At 36.3% G+C, this 16,353-nt stretch overlaps 1 protein-coding gene across 11 annotated transcripts in view; it reads left to right on the top strand.

Annotated features, from left to right (window-relative positions):
* Positions 1–8,952, top strand: part of WDR72 (WD repeat domain 72) — a 294,043-nt gene extending 285,091 nt beyond the window's left edge. For 5 of the 11 annotated variants that reach the window (XM_058541607.1, XM_058541606.1, XM_058541614.1 and 2 more), the window contains 2 exons: positions 229–333; positions 1,877–4,912. In XM_058541607.1, the coding sequence (XP_058397590.1) occupies positions 229–333; positions 1,877–1,962 (191 nt within the window). In that variant the 3' untranslated portion in view covers positions 1,963–4,912. The other 6 variants (XM_058541609.1, XM_058541616.1, XM_058541608.1 and 3 more) reach the window with 5 other exon arrangements.
* Positions 8,953–16,353: the final 7,401 nt, after the last annotated feature.

Raw genomic sequence — 16,353 nt, 5'->3', positions numbered from 1 at the left:
TTCTTCTAAGATAAAGTCTCATCTATAGATTTTTCAACTAATTACATGTCTGCCAATACATTCTTAGAGGATACATTTTATTTCAATTTATTATTTGTGTTTACAGAGTGTGACCCTGGAAATATCAGTGGAACTGAAAGGAAATGTTTTAATAGTGTTTATCACTACTTTTTCATTGCTCTCTTTCTCTTTCTTTTCTCGCTCTCTCTCTCTCTCTTTCTTCAATAGCTCCAGTCAGTCTGGTCAAGCATGACAGCAACTCAAACTCGGCAAACTTCCAAGACACCGAGGACATGCCTGACAGATGTGTCTTCGAAGAGTCTGAGAGTCCAGGTGAAAGCCATTTAAAAATAGTCAAGTATAAAATGATAAATTTGACACAGCTTTGGGGTCTTTGGAAGGGGGTGGGGGAAGAGGACATTGTAACGCTGTTTTCTCTTAGCAGCTGCACTGTCAAATTAATGGTCACCTCCAGGGGTCACAGTGTGGAGCTGTTATCTTTTCCGCTTTCATCAAGAATTCAGTTGGAGGAAGTACAAAGGCTTTATGACTGAGAAGGGAAGCTGACACTATTAGTTCATTATCATCAATTTTAGGCTAAACTGGTTAATAGAGGCAGAGATTGGAAACTGGAGAAATGCAGTATTTTAAATATTTCAAATAATGGGATCAAGCGGAAGTGGAGAGTTAAAGAGAAACAAATTGTCCCCATTACTATCTATTTACCTTTCTAAATACAAACAGAACTCTAACTGGGATGAGAGGATTTTAGCTTCACAGTGATGGACTAATGAACGTTGTCAACCGTTCAGAACAAAACAAAAGAATGTAGTAACCCTTCCTCACGCAATAAAATTTACCCTACATCCAAGTTACGTATGTTTGTATTTTCTTTGTAGAAAAAATAGACAGAAATATACTGGAAGGATTCGGCCAGAAACACTTTAGCATGGGTTTTTGTTTCTGTTTTTGTTTTGTTTTAGAGCATGCCTAATCTTAACTAATTAATTAAAAGGGAAACAAACATCTTTTGAAAGTTGAATGACATTCCCGGATCAGCACAAAGCCATAGGTGCTAGAGGGAACCTTATTACCGTAAGTGGAAGAGTTAACTATCTCCCCCCACTGAACGTTTTTCCTCCCTGTTTTCTCGGGCTGCCGTGTACCCTCTACCCTCTTGCATCTTTGTGTGCTGATCCATGTATCAGATTTTTGATTCATCCTCTCTGTGGCCTGTCAGCTTAGTTAAGAGATTTCCAAATCTTGTAGCCTTCGCTGACAGGGGGCAGCTGCAAACAGTCCCCTGATCCTTCCCTGAGGAGAGCTACTGAGATTTAATTTTCAGTGAAAGGTGCAGCCTGCAATCTATGTCATGTCCCCTAAGTCATCTCGGAACCCCAATAGGCCCAGTGGCGCTGGCATTGTATTTCAGTCCCCTCCACCACACCAAGATTCCTCAAAGATGAACTGCTGCTGTGTGTCTTCTCAACCACACTCCTGCTTTAGCATCCCATGGAGCTGAGAAATGGCATCTTTAGCAATGACAGAAATTTTTAATCAGCACATTAACCCCACCCCTGCCATAATATCTAGAAGACAAATGTGAATTAGTCTTACTCTAAAAGAGAGAGGGTAGTGGTAGCATTAAATTTCTATGAAAAAACATATTTAAAAATTATTTTTAGTTTTGACTAAAATTGCCTAATTTTGACTAGGTTTTTGAACTGTCTTAATAAACAGTTTTCTATCAACCATTTGTCAGGCAGCCAAATTCATGAGTCAAGTTTTTACATAAGTGTTCATTGTTTTCAGCAAGAATAGATCAGCTTTATACCGTTTTGGAAGTAGAATAAATTTCTGTCATCCCTCAATATAGGTGGAATTGTCGTGGGATTCAAATATAAGATAGTCTCTCTGATTGATACAAACAAAAGGATATATCAACACAGAAAGATTAATTAGCAAATATAGGTGCTGATAAAGAATCTTAACTTAAAAAGTGAGTACTGTTCTATACATCGGACATCATTAAACTGGTAATAAAGAATGAATTACTCTGGCTTTTCCTCTGTCCATTCCTGCATTTTAAGACGTCTTGCCTTATAGGCCTAGAAACCTCTAGAGAGTTCACTACTGGTCTCACTGCCTTCCACTGAGAATTTGTGGCTTGGTTGTCATGGAGACATCGTATTTCTCCAAGAATTGCTCATATTGATCCGTGGCCAGGCGTAAATGGCCAAGCGAGTGTGAGGAATAAAGGGGGCTGGGCAGTCCTATAAAATGACCAGGGCTTGTGGGTTGGAAATAAGCTCATAGCACACACTTAGGTAAAAAGAAAGAAGCAGTTTTATTTTGTTTCAGGATTTCTTTCTGCACTTTGGGCCATTGTCTTCTTTCGCTATGAACTGAAAGAAACTTGTTAGTCACTTGTCATGTCAGATCTTTGGTGCTTGTCCTGACACAGCTGTCAGCCTTCCAGCTCTGTGCAGTTCAGGGACACACAACAAAGAGGCAGTGACATGAATTATTTATTGCTCCTTGTGTGGATAAAATGCTGTGATAAGAAATTAAGACACTTCTGACAGGGGTGCTTGTTTACTAAGAAAGATTTTGATGATAGAGTGCATTTCCTTGAAGTATGAGCATTTGAGAGGCAAAATTCTTAAAACTGAACATGAAGGAAGATTTGTGAAATTGGTGGCATAGAGAGACTTTCTTGAACTGTGAAAAGATGACTGTCCACTTCTCAGTGTCCAAAAATTAACTTCAAAATATCAAGTCGTTGAAATGCAGGGGCTCCAAAACTATAAACATTACTTTATATGGTGATTGAGTTACCTCTATTTACCAGGTATGAGTGGTGTTTCTCTGGAATGTAGGTTTAACCACCTTTGTTGGAAGAAAAAACAAAATTGGGGATTTTAAAGTGATAAGCTTTGGGAAGATGTCTTCAAACCAACAGAGGTGCTTCGGTAGCTAAGCTTATAATTGCATTACAGTCATGCGTCACTTGACACAATGACAGGGCTGAGAAATGCATCGTTAGGCGATTTTGTCGTGCAAACATCATAGAGTAATTACACAAACCTAGTTGTTATAGCCTTCTACACACCTAGGCTATATGGTACTAATCTTATGGGACCACAATTGCGTATGCGATTCGTCGTTGATGGAAACGTCGTTATACAATGTGTGACTATAGTATATTCGTTATTCCTTGTATGGAAAGGAGTGCATTTAAATCTGAATGCATCGTTCTTACCATTTTCACCTGGAATATTTATCACTCATTTAAAATTCCATTTAACATTTTCATGTACATGCAAAATCCCCCAGTTACAAAGTTGAATGCGGTCAGTCTTCTAGCTTTAATGGATATTGACCTTACATGGTTTTATCTATTCAATTCTAAATGACTAATATATTTATTACATCATTTTTAATGAATAGACCAGTTGTTCAAACAGCATGTAGAAAATGAAAACAAAAAATCATTTTCCCATCCAAGCACAGTTCAAGAATGTTGCCTCATATATTGTTCTTTCCAAAGTCTTTTCTTTACACATCCTCTAAACATCATTTTAATTTAGCTCTTATGGCTTCATATTGCTAATACCAGCTCATTTGCATATGCAGAAAGCACAGAAAAACTAAAATAGTTTTTGTGTGTGTGTGAGGAAGATCAGCCCTGAGCTAACATCCGTTGCCAATCCTGCTCTTTTTGCTGAGGAAGACTGGCCCTGGGCTAACATCCATGCCCATCTTTCTTTACTTTATATGGGACGCCGCCACAGCATGGCTTGACAAGCGGTGCGTTGGTGCACGCCTGGGATCCGAACCTGCCAACCCCAGGCCGCCGAAGCAGAGCACGTGCACTTACCCGCTTGTGCCACCAGGCCGGCCCCTAAAATAGCTTTTTTTGAAGGTGAAGTTGAAGTTTTTAAAACATTGATAGAACATTTTAAATGTCATTAATAAAATCAAGTTTTTAGAATATATATAAAATGGTAAGATTGACTTTGTGAATTGATTATCTTTGAATACAATGGGTTTTGAACTCAGTCTGTTTGAACTTATTTTTCCATTGACATCACTGCTTCTCCAGCACTGAATTGACTAGGATGACCCATTTGTAAATGGGCTGGCATGTGCATATAGGTCACAATTTAGATGCCTAGTGAAGTGGTCATTCACCTGGTCTCTAGAGTGCTCTATCCGATTCATCATGCCATCGTGATCTCTTTATTGGTTCAAGCCGTATACCCAGGTGAGTGCCTATAGTCCATTAAGGTTGGCAAAGCAACTTTAGACCAGAGCATTCTTGTTACTCTGACCCTGCTAGTGAACCTGGAGGTCTTGTCTGATAGGTTAAGTCTCCCTCAGCAGTGTCTTTTCTTTGGAATAATTCATTAGCAAAGAGTTTTGACTCACAGGTGAATCCCAGATTGAAGTTTCTGACTTAGACTCTGTGAAGTCTACTTGCTTCTTCACTGGCATTTATACATTCCTGTAACCTGTGGGAATAGCGTTGCTGTCTAGTAATAGAATCACTGAGACAACATCGTGAACTTGCAGCTCCCTTTTTTGAGATTTTAGGGCCACTAGGCTTTCTTTCTTTGGCTTTTTAAGGCCTGGTTGCTTCTGAATTTGAAAGATGCTATCACAAAAATAGTTCAGTCTAGTCTTTTGCTGGTTAACTTCTTGTTAACCATTTCATGCACAGTGATTAAAGCTCAATTCCCATTCTCCAGAATATGATAAAAAGTATTCTTTGCCCCTCACCTTTTTATTTCTGATGATAAAAACTTAGTGTGACATCACAATTTTTGTCCAAGTGTTAATGAGAGACTTTGAGCTTTTATTACCCTATTGGCTTGGAAAATTAAGAATTGTACTTCCTAGTGCACTAGGGACAGTGCACTTACATATAGCTTCAGCTGAAAATAGTAGTGACAAGAGAGAGCTTGAAAGTATAAATAAAAGCATTCAGATAAGCGTTTTCATGTCATTCTGAAGTAGTTTATAATCAGAATGCATTCTGTCATTAATAGAACATTTTAGTGGTTTTATATAGCACGTTATGCGTGTAGTGCTAAATACATCATTGTCAATCAATATTGTATTTGCATGTATCTGATGAACAAAACTAGATTTCTCGCAGTTTCTAGGGGATGCTTCATGTGAAAAGCCAAGGTGGATTTTTTTTTTCCTTTACTATTCTGGCTCATGAATCACTAGCAAAAATCAGGTAACAGAAAGTAGGACAGATTCAGGACTGGAGTGTTGGAGATGGCTGATGATGATGCATGAAGCAGAAAAAATGTGGAACGTGTGAGCAGCCCATCAATCATAGCCATCGAGAACACACTTCTTATGGTTAGTGCTAAAAAAAGTGTTCTAGAAGAAATAAAAACAATTTCAGTAGTAAAAACATATAAGCTCTTTCTTCTAGTTGTTTTTAACAATATCAATATTTTAAAAAATTTACCCAAAGGGAAAAACTTATGCATCAACCTAATAACTTTTAGAAGACGTAAAATTCTAGGCAAATATATATATATATATATATATATATATATATTTATGTATATTGTACATCTTTATACAATACTGAATATTGGTTAACTAAACCAAATATTCAGCTTTTTGAGTTTTTGCCAGTAGGAGTGGGAGTTATTATACCTGATCACGTCATTAACATAAATGTGTTTAGAAGTAGTTAACTAAGGCACAATGCTCCAACTAGTTTGATAGTCAAATTAATTTAAATGAAGTGATATATTTTAGCCTACAATAACAATCATCTAAGTAGTCTGAGAAATAAATGCTTTTTTTAATTCTATAACTCAAAGCATGTTTTAACATTTATAACATTTGACCCTAAAACTGCAGTTGTGGGTTTCTCTAAGATTAATTCAGCGACTTGAAATTTACGGAAATTTACAAATTTCAAACCTAATTCATCTTGTTGAAAACATTCATCTTTCTTGGCAACTAGAAAAAACAACCAATATTAATAGTGTGTGTAATTAAAATATATTTGCCTGGGGCCTTGTTTATAAGACAAGAATATTTTTATTATATTAACATTTTATTGCAAGATAGAAAAGAAATGTAAAATTAGAGGCAATTCCTTCCTTCCTTTCTCCCTTTCTTCCTTTATTTCTTTTCTCATTCCTTTCTTTCATCCTCTCTCTTTCTCCCTTCTTCTCTCCCTTCCTTCCTCCTTCTCTTCTTTCTTTCTTCTTTCTTTATTTCACCATATAACACAAGATAATCTGTTTTCTTTCTAGGTGAGCCAAGGCATCATTCGTGGATAGTCAAGGTGTGTTCCTGCAAGTTATGCTAAATGGAATCCCATCTGTAGGAACTGGATTTGGACAAATTAAGAAATCCAAAACGTGTCATTTGTTTATCATTGTATATAAGCTACGTTGCTATTGGTCAAGTTATTAAGTTGTAGTCGATTTGCTAATACTTTAGCCAGAGTGTATTGAAAGTGTGATTACTGATTGAAAATACCCAAATTCATCTAATTCTAAAAAATCATTGTCTAAATCATTATATAGTCCTGCTTCTTACTTTTTTAAAAATACTTCCAACAGGGAATGCCAGCCCATGGAGACAAATTTAATACCATTTTAGATTTTCTTCCGTCTTTTCAGTTCCTGAATTATATAATAAGCAACATTAAAACCACATTGTTTTTAAACCGTGTAACATACGATGCTTTTAAATTTAATGTTGCTTCAATGTATTTAATCTAAAACTTGATGAAATTTGTTTGATTTGCTAGGTTAGGACATTTTGTTTTAGTAGATGCTTTAACTCAGATCAATCACCCTGCTGTGAATCTCATCCCTGAGTATGAAATGTTGTCAACAAATAGCCAGTTCCGTTTAGTCATCAATTAGCCGAAATAAGTAATACACAGAATAACAGGGACCAATCTTGTGCAGTCAAGTAAATTCAGACTTCTAATGACATAGAGGCTAATGTCTTTAGCTAAGGGTTGATCTTGTTGGCCACATAGATGTGAACTAGGGAAAGGGAATCTACTTATAGCGCATCTCAATTGATCCTTATTAAATATAAACTCTTGTAGTTCTTTTCCCAGAAAGAAGCTTGACTAGCAGGAATTCTTAAACTAAAATATGTGAAGTAATATAAGTAGGAGCAGACATAAATTGCTCATCTATTAAAGCCTTTAGTGATCTGATTTATTTGCTGTGATTTATACTGTATAATTTCTGGATTTATAGAAAATCATCAAAAAGATTATTTCTGTGCATATGAATACAAATATTGCCTAATCCATAGAAAAATATAACTAGAATGTTAAATATGTGTTATCTATCTATCTATCTTCCTAACTAATAGGGAAGTTTAGTCACTTCAATTCAACAAACATTTTGGGGGGCACCAGCATCAGGTCCCGTGCTGGGCAAGGGAGTGGGGGAGATTAGAGAAGAGAACTATGTAATTGAAGTAGAATGGTCCTTACCCTTAAGTAGCTTATAAATAATGATTGGCCTGAATGAATATACCAGAACATAGACATCAAATGAGTGTAATTCCTTTAAAGTAGATAGAAATGTGTATTCTTTTCCACAAAATATGATGCCTTTGCTTGAAATTACTTTTGAGTTGTACTTCAGAAACAGTAACATATTGTTAATATGAATCATCATGGAAAATTGTCATCCGTTGAAAATCAACATATATACTTCCCTGCCTTTGGAAATAGTCAAAAGCTACTTGGAACAAGTATCAAAATAAAAGAAGGTAGCAAGCAAGGCAATGGAACACGTTTTCCTACATGCTGTGTGCTGGCTCTGAGGCCATTGCAAGAAGGACTCCCAAAACATTTTTTTTGTGTGTGTGAGGAAGATCAGCCCTGAGCTAACATTCAATGCCAATCCTCCTCTTTTTTGCTGAGGAAGAATGGCCGTGAGCTAACATCCGTGCCCATCTTCCTCTACTCTATATGGGACGCCACCACAGCATGGCTTGACAGGCAGTGCCTCGGTGAGTGCCTGGGATCCGAACCTGTGAACTGCGGGCCGCCGGAGAGGAGCATGTGCACTTAACCACTGCGCCACCTGGCCGGCCCCTCCCAAAACATTTTTAATGATGGCAATATCAAATAAGTATATGTCCTCTCAAAAGGGCAATTTTAATAGGTGAAACTGATTTGGGCGCTCACGTTCTGGTACATTTGCTAAAAGTAAGCTTCTTTATTTTTATAGCTATGTCCTATTATTCCCTTTTCAAAGATGAATCAAAATAAGTGCCAAATTTAGCATTTTTTTCAGGTCTAAGGAAACCAATATTGAATCCTTGATAAATATTTTATGATGTCACTAGCTATAGGAAATTAGAACTGGCATAACCCTGACATTACTAAATGAGATTTTTAAGAATTTTTTGGCATCACATTTTACAGTTGCTAAAATTAATAATTCATATTAAACGATGAATTAAAATCTTTTTATCAATATGAATTCTGGAGGCCAACACCATTAACTATCAAAACTTTTAATTCCTAAAAATGAGAGTTTTAGAGATAGATATTTAAATAATGTTAGCTCATTTCCATGTACAAGTGTGTTTATGACACAAATCCACGAGTCTGTTTAACCGTGATTTCTTTAATTTATATTGACTTATGTTCAACGTATTCCAGTAATTTCTGTCAAGAGAAGAACTTGAAATAGTAAGTTGCCATATAATTAACCGGATCTACCACACAGTGACCCTAACCACTTGGCACCAGAGCTAGAAACTCAAAACTGACTGCCTCTTGATTAGGTGTTTGTCCTTTTGTAGATCCAGCCTCAGGTAACAAGTGGAGTAATTGTATTTGTGGATGTGTTTGTATCCGGAGTCTTCCTTGTCGTGGTAATAAATAAGTTATTAAAAAATTATCTTGTGTTTCTTTTTTGGTAATAATCTTGGTGATATTTATTATTATATATTTCCCTCTAAGGAATACCATATGTTCAAATTTGCAAGCTGGGATTGTTGTTCATTGTGAAGTTATGCACACTGGCCACATTGCTGAGGAAAGAATCTCGGAAAGAATGTAGGTTTAAGAGCCGAGGCTTCATTGCCATGTGTCCAGACAGCGTGTCCTTGCTGTGCTTCTCAGAGCCCCACTTCCCATCCGTGTAGAGAGCTCCCTCACAGGGCCTGTGCAAAGGTGCTCCATGAGACGGTGTATAGAAAGCAATCTGAATACTGTAAAGCACTTCAAATATAAGGTAAAATTTATAGTATTATAAACATACAATTAGAGAGGTGGCTTCAGGCCTGAAACATTCTATTGCTGTTTTAGAAGCTAAGTTAGGCTACTTTGAAAATGTCACTATTAGAAAAATGATAGGAGAACATTTTGCTAAATATTAACATTCTATCTCTAGGTAGTAGTATTTGGGGTAATTTTTATTTCCTTCCTTGTACATTTTCTTCCAATGTTCTGTATTAAAAAAGCCTTTTATAATTATTCAAATGAATATTTTAGAAAAGATATTCTTTCTCTTCAATCTTTATAGGGCAAATTATAATAATTGAATTTTTAAAAATTAAATTTTATGCCATGTGTTTAAAATGAAGGCTAGGAATACATTAATTCCAATTGATTTTAAAGTCTTATTTCACAGAATGGACTCATTTGTGTAATTTTAAAAATTTTACATTGCATACTTTTCGATTATGCTGTTATTAAAAGCAGTGCTATATACCCTTTGATTCTCCACTAAATGTCGTTTCACGCATAAAGTGCCCAAAGTTGTGTCTAATTTCATACAAAAGTCACTGCTTTGTAAACATGTACATAGTTAGCATTGTAAAATACTTTCAAAATTAGCTGTGACCAAAAAAGTTGCAGTTAAGACTTTCTTGAGTGGATACCTTTCTAATGAAATTATGTGGCTTCGCGTACAGTGGTCCCCAGACCACTTTGCACTGTGATTTCATCAAGGACCCTACAGATGGCATGTAAGAGAAACATGTAAACTGGAAATTAACAGGTCTTCCAGTAAGAGCGTGCCGCGGGAAACTCCCATCCACCTGTGACCCTGAAAGACAGCGTGCTTCAGTTCATCTCATTGGCAGGGCAGGGACTTGGGGGAGTCTGTCCTGGCACAGCTCCCTGGCACAACTCGCGCCTCTCACTCTCATCCCAACCTTCTCAGATCCCATCTTTATTTAAAATTTCGATATCATGGATTTTTTTGAATTAATTTTATTTTTTAAAATATTATATTAAAATATGTTTATCTTGATCACTGAATTTTTTGCCACCTTCTCATCTTAGGGTCTGTTCATTAAGTCTGGGATAAATTCCAGAAAGCATACCACAGGTAAATAGACTGTGACAACTGCATCTTTATGAGCATGATTATAATGATACAAATGGTACGAAATAGTTATTTTAATGCCATGTGAAAACTAAAACATTAAAAATGTTTAAAACATCTTACTTCTAACGGTGTGCAGGGGGAAATGTTGAGCATATATGGTTCTTCCTTTTTGACATTGTTTCTCCAAATACCTTTTTTTCATTGCACAAAGCATGTTTTCCTATCATCAATTTTAGGGATCCTTTCTGTCTTCGATATGCTACTAATTGGAAAGGTAGCAGTGATTTTTTTATTCAAAGATGCAAGGTTTTTAACACCAAAGATAATTAGTACATGTTTAATACAACATTGTGTCCAGATCTGCAAAGTGCCAAATGCCAGCGAAACGCCAATATTCATAACATTATGCAATTGCGGTAATCGGTTGGTACACGCTTATAAAACCTATCATTTATTCACTTAGCAATTATTTTAATTGCAATTGTTTGTAAAGTCATCAATCGGCTTTTCAATCTTGCATGTGCATTTTCTTGGGGGAAGGTGTTTTCACACAGCCTCAGTCACCAAGCGTCATGGCCTCAGGTGATGCCATCTAAGATACAAGGACAGTCTATGATGTGTTCTTGACATATTACAAGTTTCCTTTAGACTTTTAAAGAGATTTCCTGGTAAGTCTGCAGTGACAACTACATTTCCTATCAGAAATAACCTCTCTTATCTATATCAAAAGAATTCTTACATTTATGTTATTTCCATTTGCATCAATTTATAGTTGTAATCAACTGAGGAAACATTGTTTTATTTAATTTTTCCTGTTGTATTTTAGAGCCTGCAAGGAAAAAAAAAAAAAAAACCTGTAGCACAGTGAGAAGAAGAGCCTTCATCCTCTCCCTGAGACTGTCATAGCCACAGAGATAAGTTGCCCTTGGGATTGTTTTTACGATAAGAAAGATTTCCTGGGATCTGCCCCTATTTCAAATAATCAATGTATTCCCACCAATCTAAGCAAAACTAGTTGGTCCAATTTCTGCAAGAATTTGAGACAGAAAGTGAGGTAAAAATAAATACTATCATTTCAATTGTCGTTGAGATAGTCAAATAAACAAATTTGGGGATTTCTAAAATCTGTTTTCATAGAAAGCTGATGCCTGTCCAGAAAAGTGTTGGGTTTTGTGTGTAGTCTTCCTGCCATGTAGGTGGCAGCAACACGCAAGGCTAGAAATTTTCTTTCACATTCTCTTAGCTCTAGTCCAAAGCATATTCTTACTAAAAATCCTTGTGGAAGAGAAAAGGTTTAAAGTGTAGAGACAAATTTTTCTATGTCCTCACATATCTCTAAAGCACTATTTTAAGGTTGTGCTAAAGTGGTTCCCATAATGTGAAAACATTTATCCTTTCCCTTAATACAGAAGTCATATTCTGCTCTCGTACGTCTCGGTAGTATTAGGTTTCTGTTTCTTTATTTACTAGGATCTTACTTCTTTACCTTCTCTCAGGCTAAAGCCTTTCTTTGAAGAAAAAGGAAGAAAACTCTGCTTTATTCCACTACCACCTAAGCTTTTCTGGGAAATGGTAAAAGTCTGCCCCTTTATTCTTTGTAAGTATCTAAGAAGCTAGAGTATTTAGTCAATGTGGAGCGATTTTCCTTTAGTCTTCCAATGAAGCCATTTTCTCTGATTGTCCTAATGAGAGGTGACTGCATTCAAGTTAGCTCTGTGTGCAAATCAAATGAAGGCTATGTCTGAGCAGAGAGGCCCAGGGCGCCTGAAAGGGAGGCTGGAAGACAGAGGACACACAGGCTAACAGTGAGGGTGTTGAGTCATTGCGTGGATGTGGGTCACTGCCTTGAGAAATCTAGTGGCTCATTACCCAGGCAGAATGAAACCAGGATGCCCACCTTATATAAATAAGTTTGTTCTTAGGTTGGAAACTGATGAGCAGTAAGCTTTTCTTCAATTCCTGGCATTTTGCTAGAACTAATATATGTTATAGCAAACATAGGCAGCTTTTTACATAGGATTGGTCAACGTGTCCAAAATACCAAGCAAATATACACAATTCCAGGCACAGGTGAAGAAGATGCCAATTAAATTCCCAGGCTGTGAGGAGGTCATTGAATGTTTTGGGGAGGGTGAGGAGAGGGTTCTATATCTAATATCTTTCAACCTAGTTTATACTATTCCTCACTTCTTTTGTCCTTCACATCCTTGATTACTATCCCCAAATATCTGTGTGGTTTAATGCAAGTACCTTGCATAGTAGCAGGCATTGGACATGCAGTCTGAAGTACTGGCGTTGTGTCTCAGTTCCTTCACTTTCTTACTAGCTATTTGACATTAGAAAAGTAGTTTCATATAATATGTTGAACCTCAATTTTCTCATCTACACATTGAGACTAATAATTCCAATTTCTCAAGCTTCATGTGCATGTATGACTATTATTGAATATAATATTACAAATAATCGAAATTACTACACATACGAAAAATGCCTGCTCAGAATCTTAATTGTAGACATCCATAATGGAACTCAGTGCTTGAGCAAGCTTTTTACTCAGATAGGACATAACCAAGCTAGTTAAATTGTTTAATAAAAGTTTCCTCTTTTAAAATGTGTCGTGTTAACTGAGTAGTCCTAGGAGCAAGGGCTAGTTTCAAAGTTTTCAACAATTTATTTAAAGGTCAAGGCTTTCCCCAGCTAAGTAGGTAATAATAAATAGTAAATAGTAGATAGTTTTTCTTCTGGGTCATGAAAGATAATCTTCTGGGGATGTTTTATGTCAGAATGGGATAGAGCATGGTCCATCTAAAGTTATACTAAATGACAAGTAGCTTCCCTCTTGACTTGTATCAGTCTTCATATTATCAATTGACACTAAAAAGCATATATCTATAGCTTTGTATGAGTGTGATGAATGAGACCAAACCAAAACACATAAGTACTTTTAAAGAGGTATCCTAAACTTAGAAAGTCAATGAGTTCCTGAAAGATTGTGTGTAAAGAAAAATAGTGTATATCAAATTCTACCTTCCCAATGAGGATGGTATATATTAGAAATGTTTTCCTATTAGGCAAAAATCTGAAAATTGATGAACTGAGTAGAAAATCTGAGTCAAGGAAGGGTCAAGTAGGGGGCTGACTATGGTGTCAGGGACATCAAACACCAACAGAGGGTATCTAGAGAGGAATGCTCATCCTTATTTTACTTTAATAAAGGTTGGTGAAATGTCTCATGTCTCGTTTCTGCCCCCTCCTTTCCCCTTTCTAAGTGGAAAAAAAGAATATTGATTAGGAATAATAATAATGATAAAATGACCAGTGGGATATTCTGTTAAAATGCAAATTAAAGACACACATTCATCTCCACCCTCTCCTGAAGCCCCACTGAAATCATGATATAAAAGATATAAACCTAGAAGGAAAATAGAGAATGGGAAAAGGAATAAAAACAACAAAATTTTAAAAACTAGAAAGCAAATAAATGCCATAGGAGATGATGCCAAGAAGTGAGTTGGTTTTTGTTGAAGAGCACTTTAAAGGCTCAGAAATTGGAATTAACTGAAACCTCCAAAAGTGAAGGTACAGGCATGGCTGAAATAGGAAAACTGTTTGAAAGAAACAGTTAATACTCTTGATTCCCACTCCCACTTCTCTCCCCAGCTGATGCCTGGAGTTTCCCTCCCTGAACAGATTGTTCAGGAGGGATTCTGGACTCAAGACACTAGGCCCAGCTGAGGGGAGGGGATCATGCTGAAAATGAGGGATGGATGAAAATCTGCACACTGATGGCCACATCCCTACCACAGCGCCCTTCTGCTTTGCCCCCAAAATGCTGATAACCATTCTTACTAACACTGGACAAGAGACAGATGATTCTTTTCTGATTAAATAACCAGCCTGAGGCCAAAAAGCACATGAAAAGATGCTCCATATCACTAATCACTAGGGAAATACAAATCAGAACCACAATGAGATACCACCTCACACACATTAGGATGGCTACTATCAAAAAAACAGACAATGACAAATGGTGAGGATGTCAAGAAATTGAAACTCTTATGCCCCATTGGTGGGAATGTAAAATGGTGTGGCTGCTATGGAAAACAGTATGGTGGTACCTCAAAAAATATAAAATAGAATTACCATGTAATCCAGGAATTCCACTTCTGAGATATATCCAAAAGAATATCTGAAAGCAAGATCTCAAAGAGATATTTGTATACCCATGTTCATAGCGGCATTATTTACAATAGCCAAAAGGTGGAAGGAAGGAACCCAAGCGTCCACTGAGAGATGAATGGATAAACAAAATGTGGTGTGTATATATATATATATATATATATATATATATATATATATGTATATATATAAAAGAATATTATTCAGCCTTAAAAACTCTGACATGTTACAACATGAATAAACCTTGAGGACATTATATTAAGTGAAATAAGCCAGTCACAAAATGACAAATACTGTATGATTTCACTTATATGAAGAACCTAGAGTAGTCAAATTCATAGGGACAGAAAGTAGCATGGTGGTTACCAGGAGGGAGAGAGAAGGGAAGAATGAGGAGTTGTTGTTTAATGGTTATAGAGTTTTTGTTTTGCAAGATGAAAGAGTTCTGGAGATTGGTTGCACGACAATGTACAAGGTACATATATTTAACACTACTGAACTGTATACTTAAAAATGGTTAAGATGGTACATTTTATGTTATGTATATTTTACCACAATTAAAAATTTTAAAAAACAGCCTGATAAAAAAAGATCTACAGATGCTGACTGCTCAGGCTCCCCAATGAAAGATCATACCCAGCAAACCACAAGGTAAAGCCCAGCACTCTAGCCTGCCCAGGGACACGAAATAGTTTTGTGCCTCACTAGTTGGAAAACCAAGAATCCTCAGATACATGAAGAAAGCTTTCAATAGGAAAGACAGCGACTAAAACAAACAAGTAGAAGGAGACAGCAAAAATAGGCAATATAGTGTGTTACAAGAAAATCCCAAAACATCTATAATTAATATAATCAGAGAGATAAGAGAGGAAATTACCTTCAAGAAACAAAAATAAGAGGCTATAAAAAAGAACATTCAGAAAGTTAAAAATATGTGATAGCATTTATTTATTCAATTCTACAAATATTTTTTTCAGTTTCTATGTGCCAGGCACTGTTCTAGCCACTGAGAATACAGCAATAAACAAAACACACATACGCACACTCAAAGGCTAACAGTTTCTTTTTCCAAAAAAAGTTTGGAAGATATAATTGAGGAAATCTCCCAGAAAGTAGGAAATAAGAGAGACAATACAAAAATTTAAAGATCAATTCAATTAGAGGAGGTCGAATATTAAAAATAATATTAATGAGATTTCCAGAAAGAGTAAATAGGAAATTAGAGGGAAGAAAATTATGCAAAATAAAATCAAGCAAAGTTTCCAGAAATGATGAAAACAAATTCCAGATTAAAAGAACCCATGATGTGCCCAGCAAAATTTATGAAAAAGACCCACACCAAGGCACATTCTAGTGAAAGTTCAGAACACTAGAGAAAAAGGAATGATCTTAAAAACTTTAGGAAAGGGAAGAGAACTTTTGCCCAGTGCAAATGATTGATAGGAAATCAGAATGGCATTAGACTTCTCAATTGCAATTAAGGATGATAGAAGAAAATGGGGAAATTACTTAAATATCCTAGTGAAACCATTTCCACCCAGAAATTCTATACTTAGCCAATCTATCTCTTCCACGCACTCTTTCTCATAAAACTACTGGAGGATATGATCCACCTTCAAGATGAAGTAAACTAAGAAAGAGCAGCACATACAACATAGAAAAGAAGGAAATTCCCCAGAGTGCAATGAAGGTAGATTGCATGTCTACTGCTGTATGCAAACTAGAAACCAGACCAGTTGTAGTAGAATGTAGAGGATTCCAGTAGGGAGGCCTCCAGGACAACTATGAAGCTGGTAGATTAGCCGATAAG

This window comes from Diceros bicornis, chromosome 5 (genome assembly GCF_020826845.1).
Source record: "Diceros bicornis minor isolate mBicDic1 chromosome 5, mDicBic1.mat.cur, whole genome shotgun sequence".
Taxonomy (NCBI): Eukaryota; Metazoa; Chordata; class Mammalia; order Perissodactyla; family Rhinocerotidae; genus Diceros; species Diceros bicornis.
The sequence above is the reverse complement of the archived record's forward strand: the minus strand, read 5'-3'. Positions and strand labels throughout refer to the sequence as shown.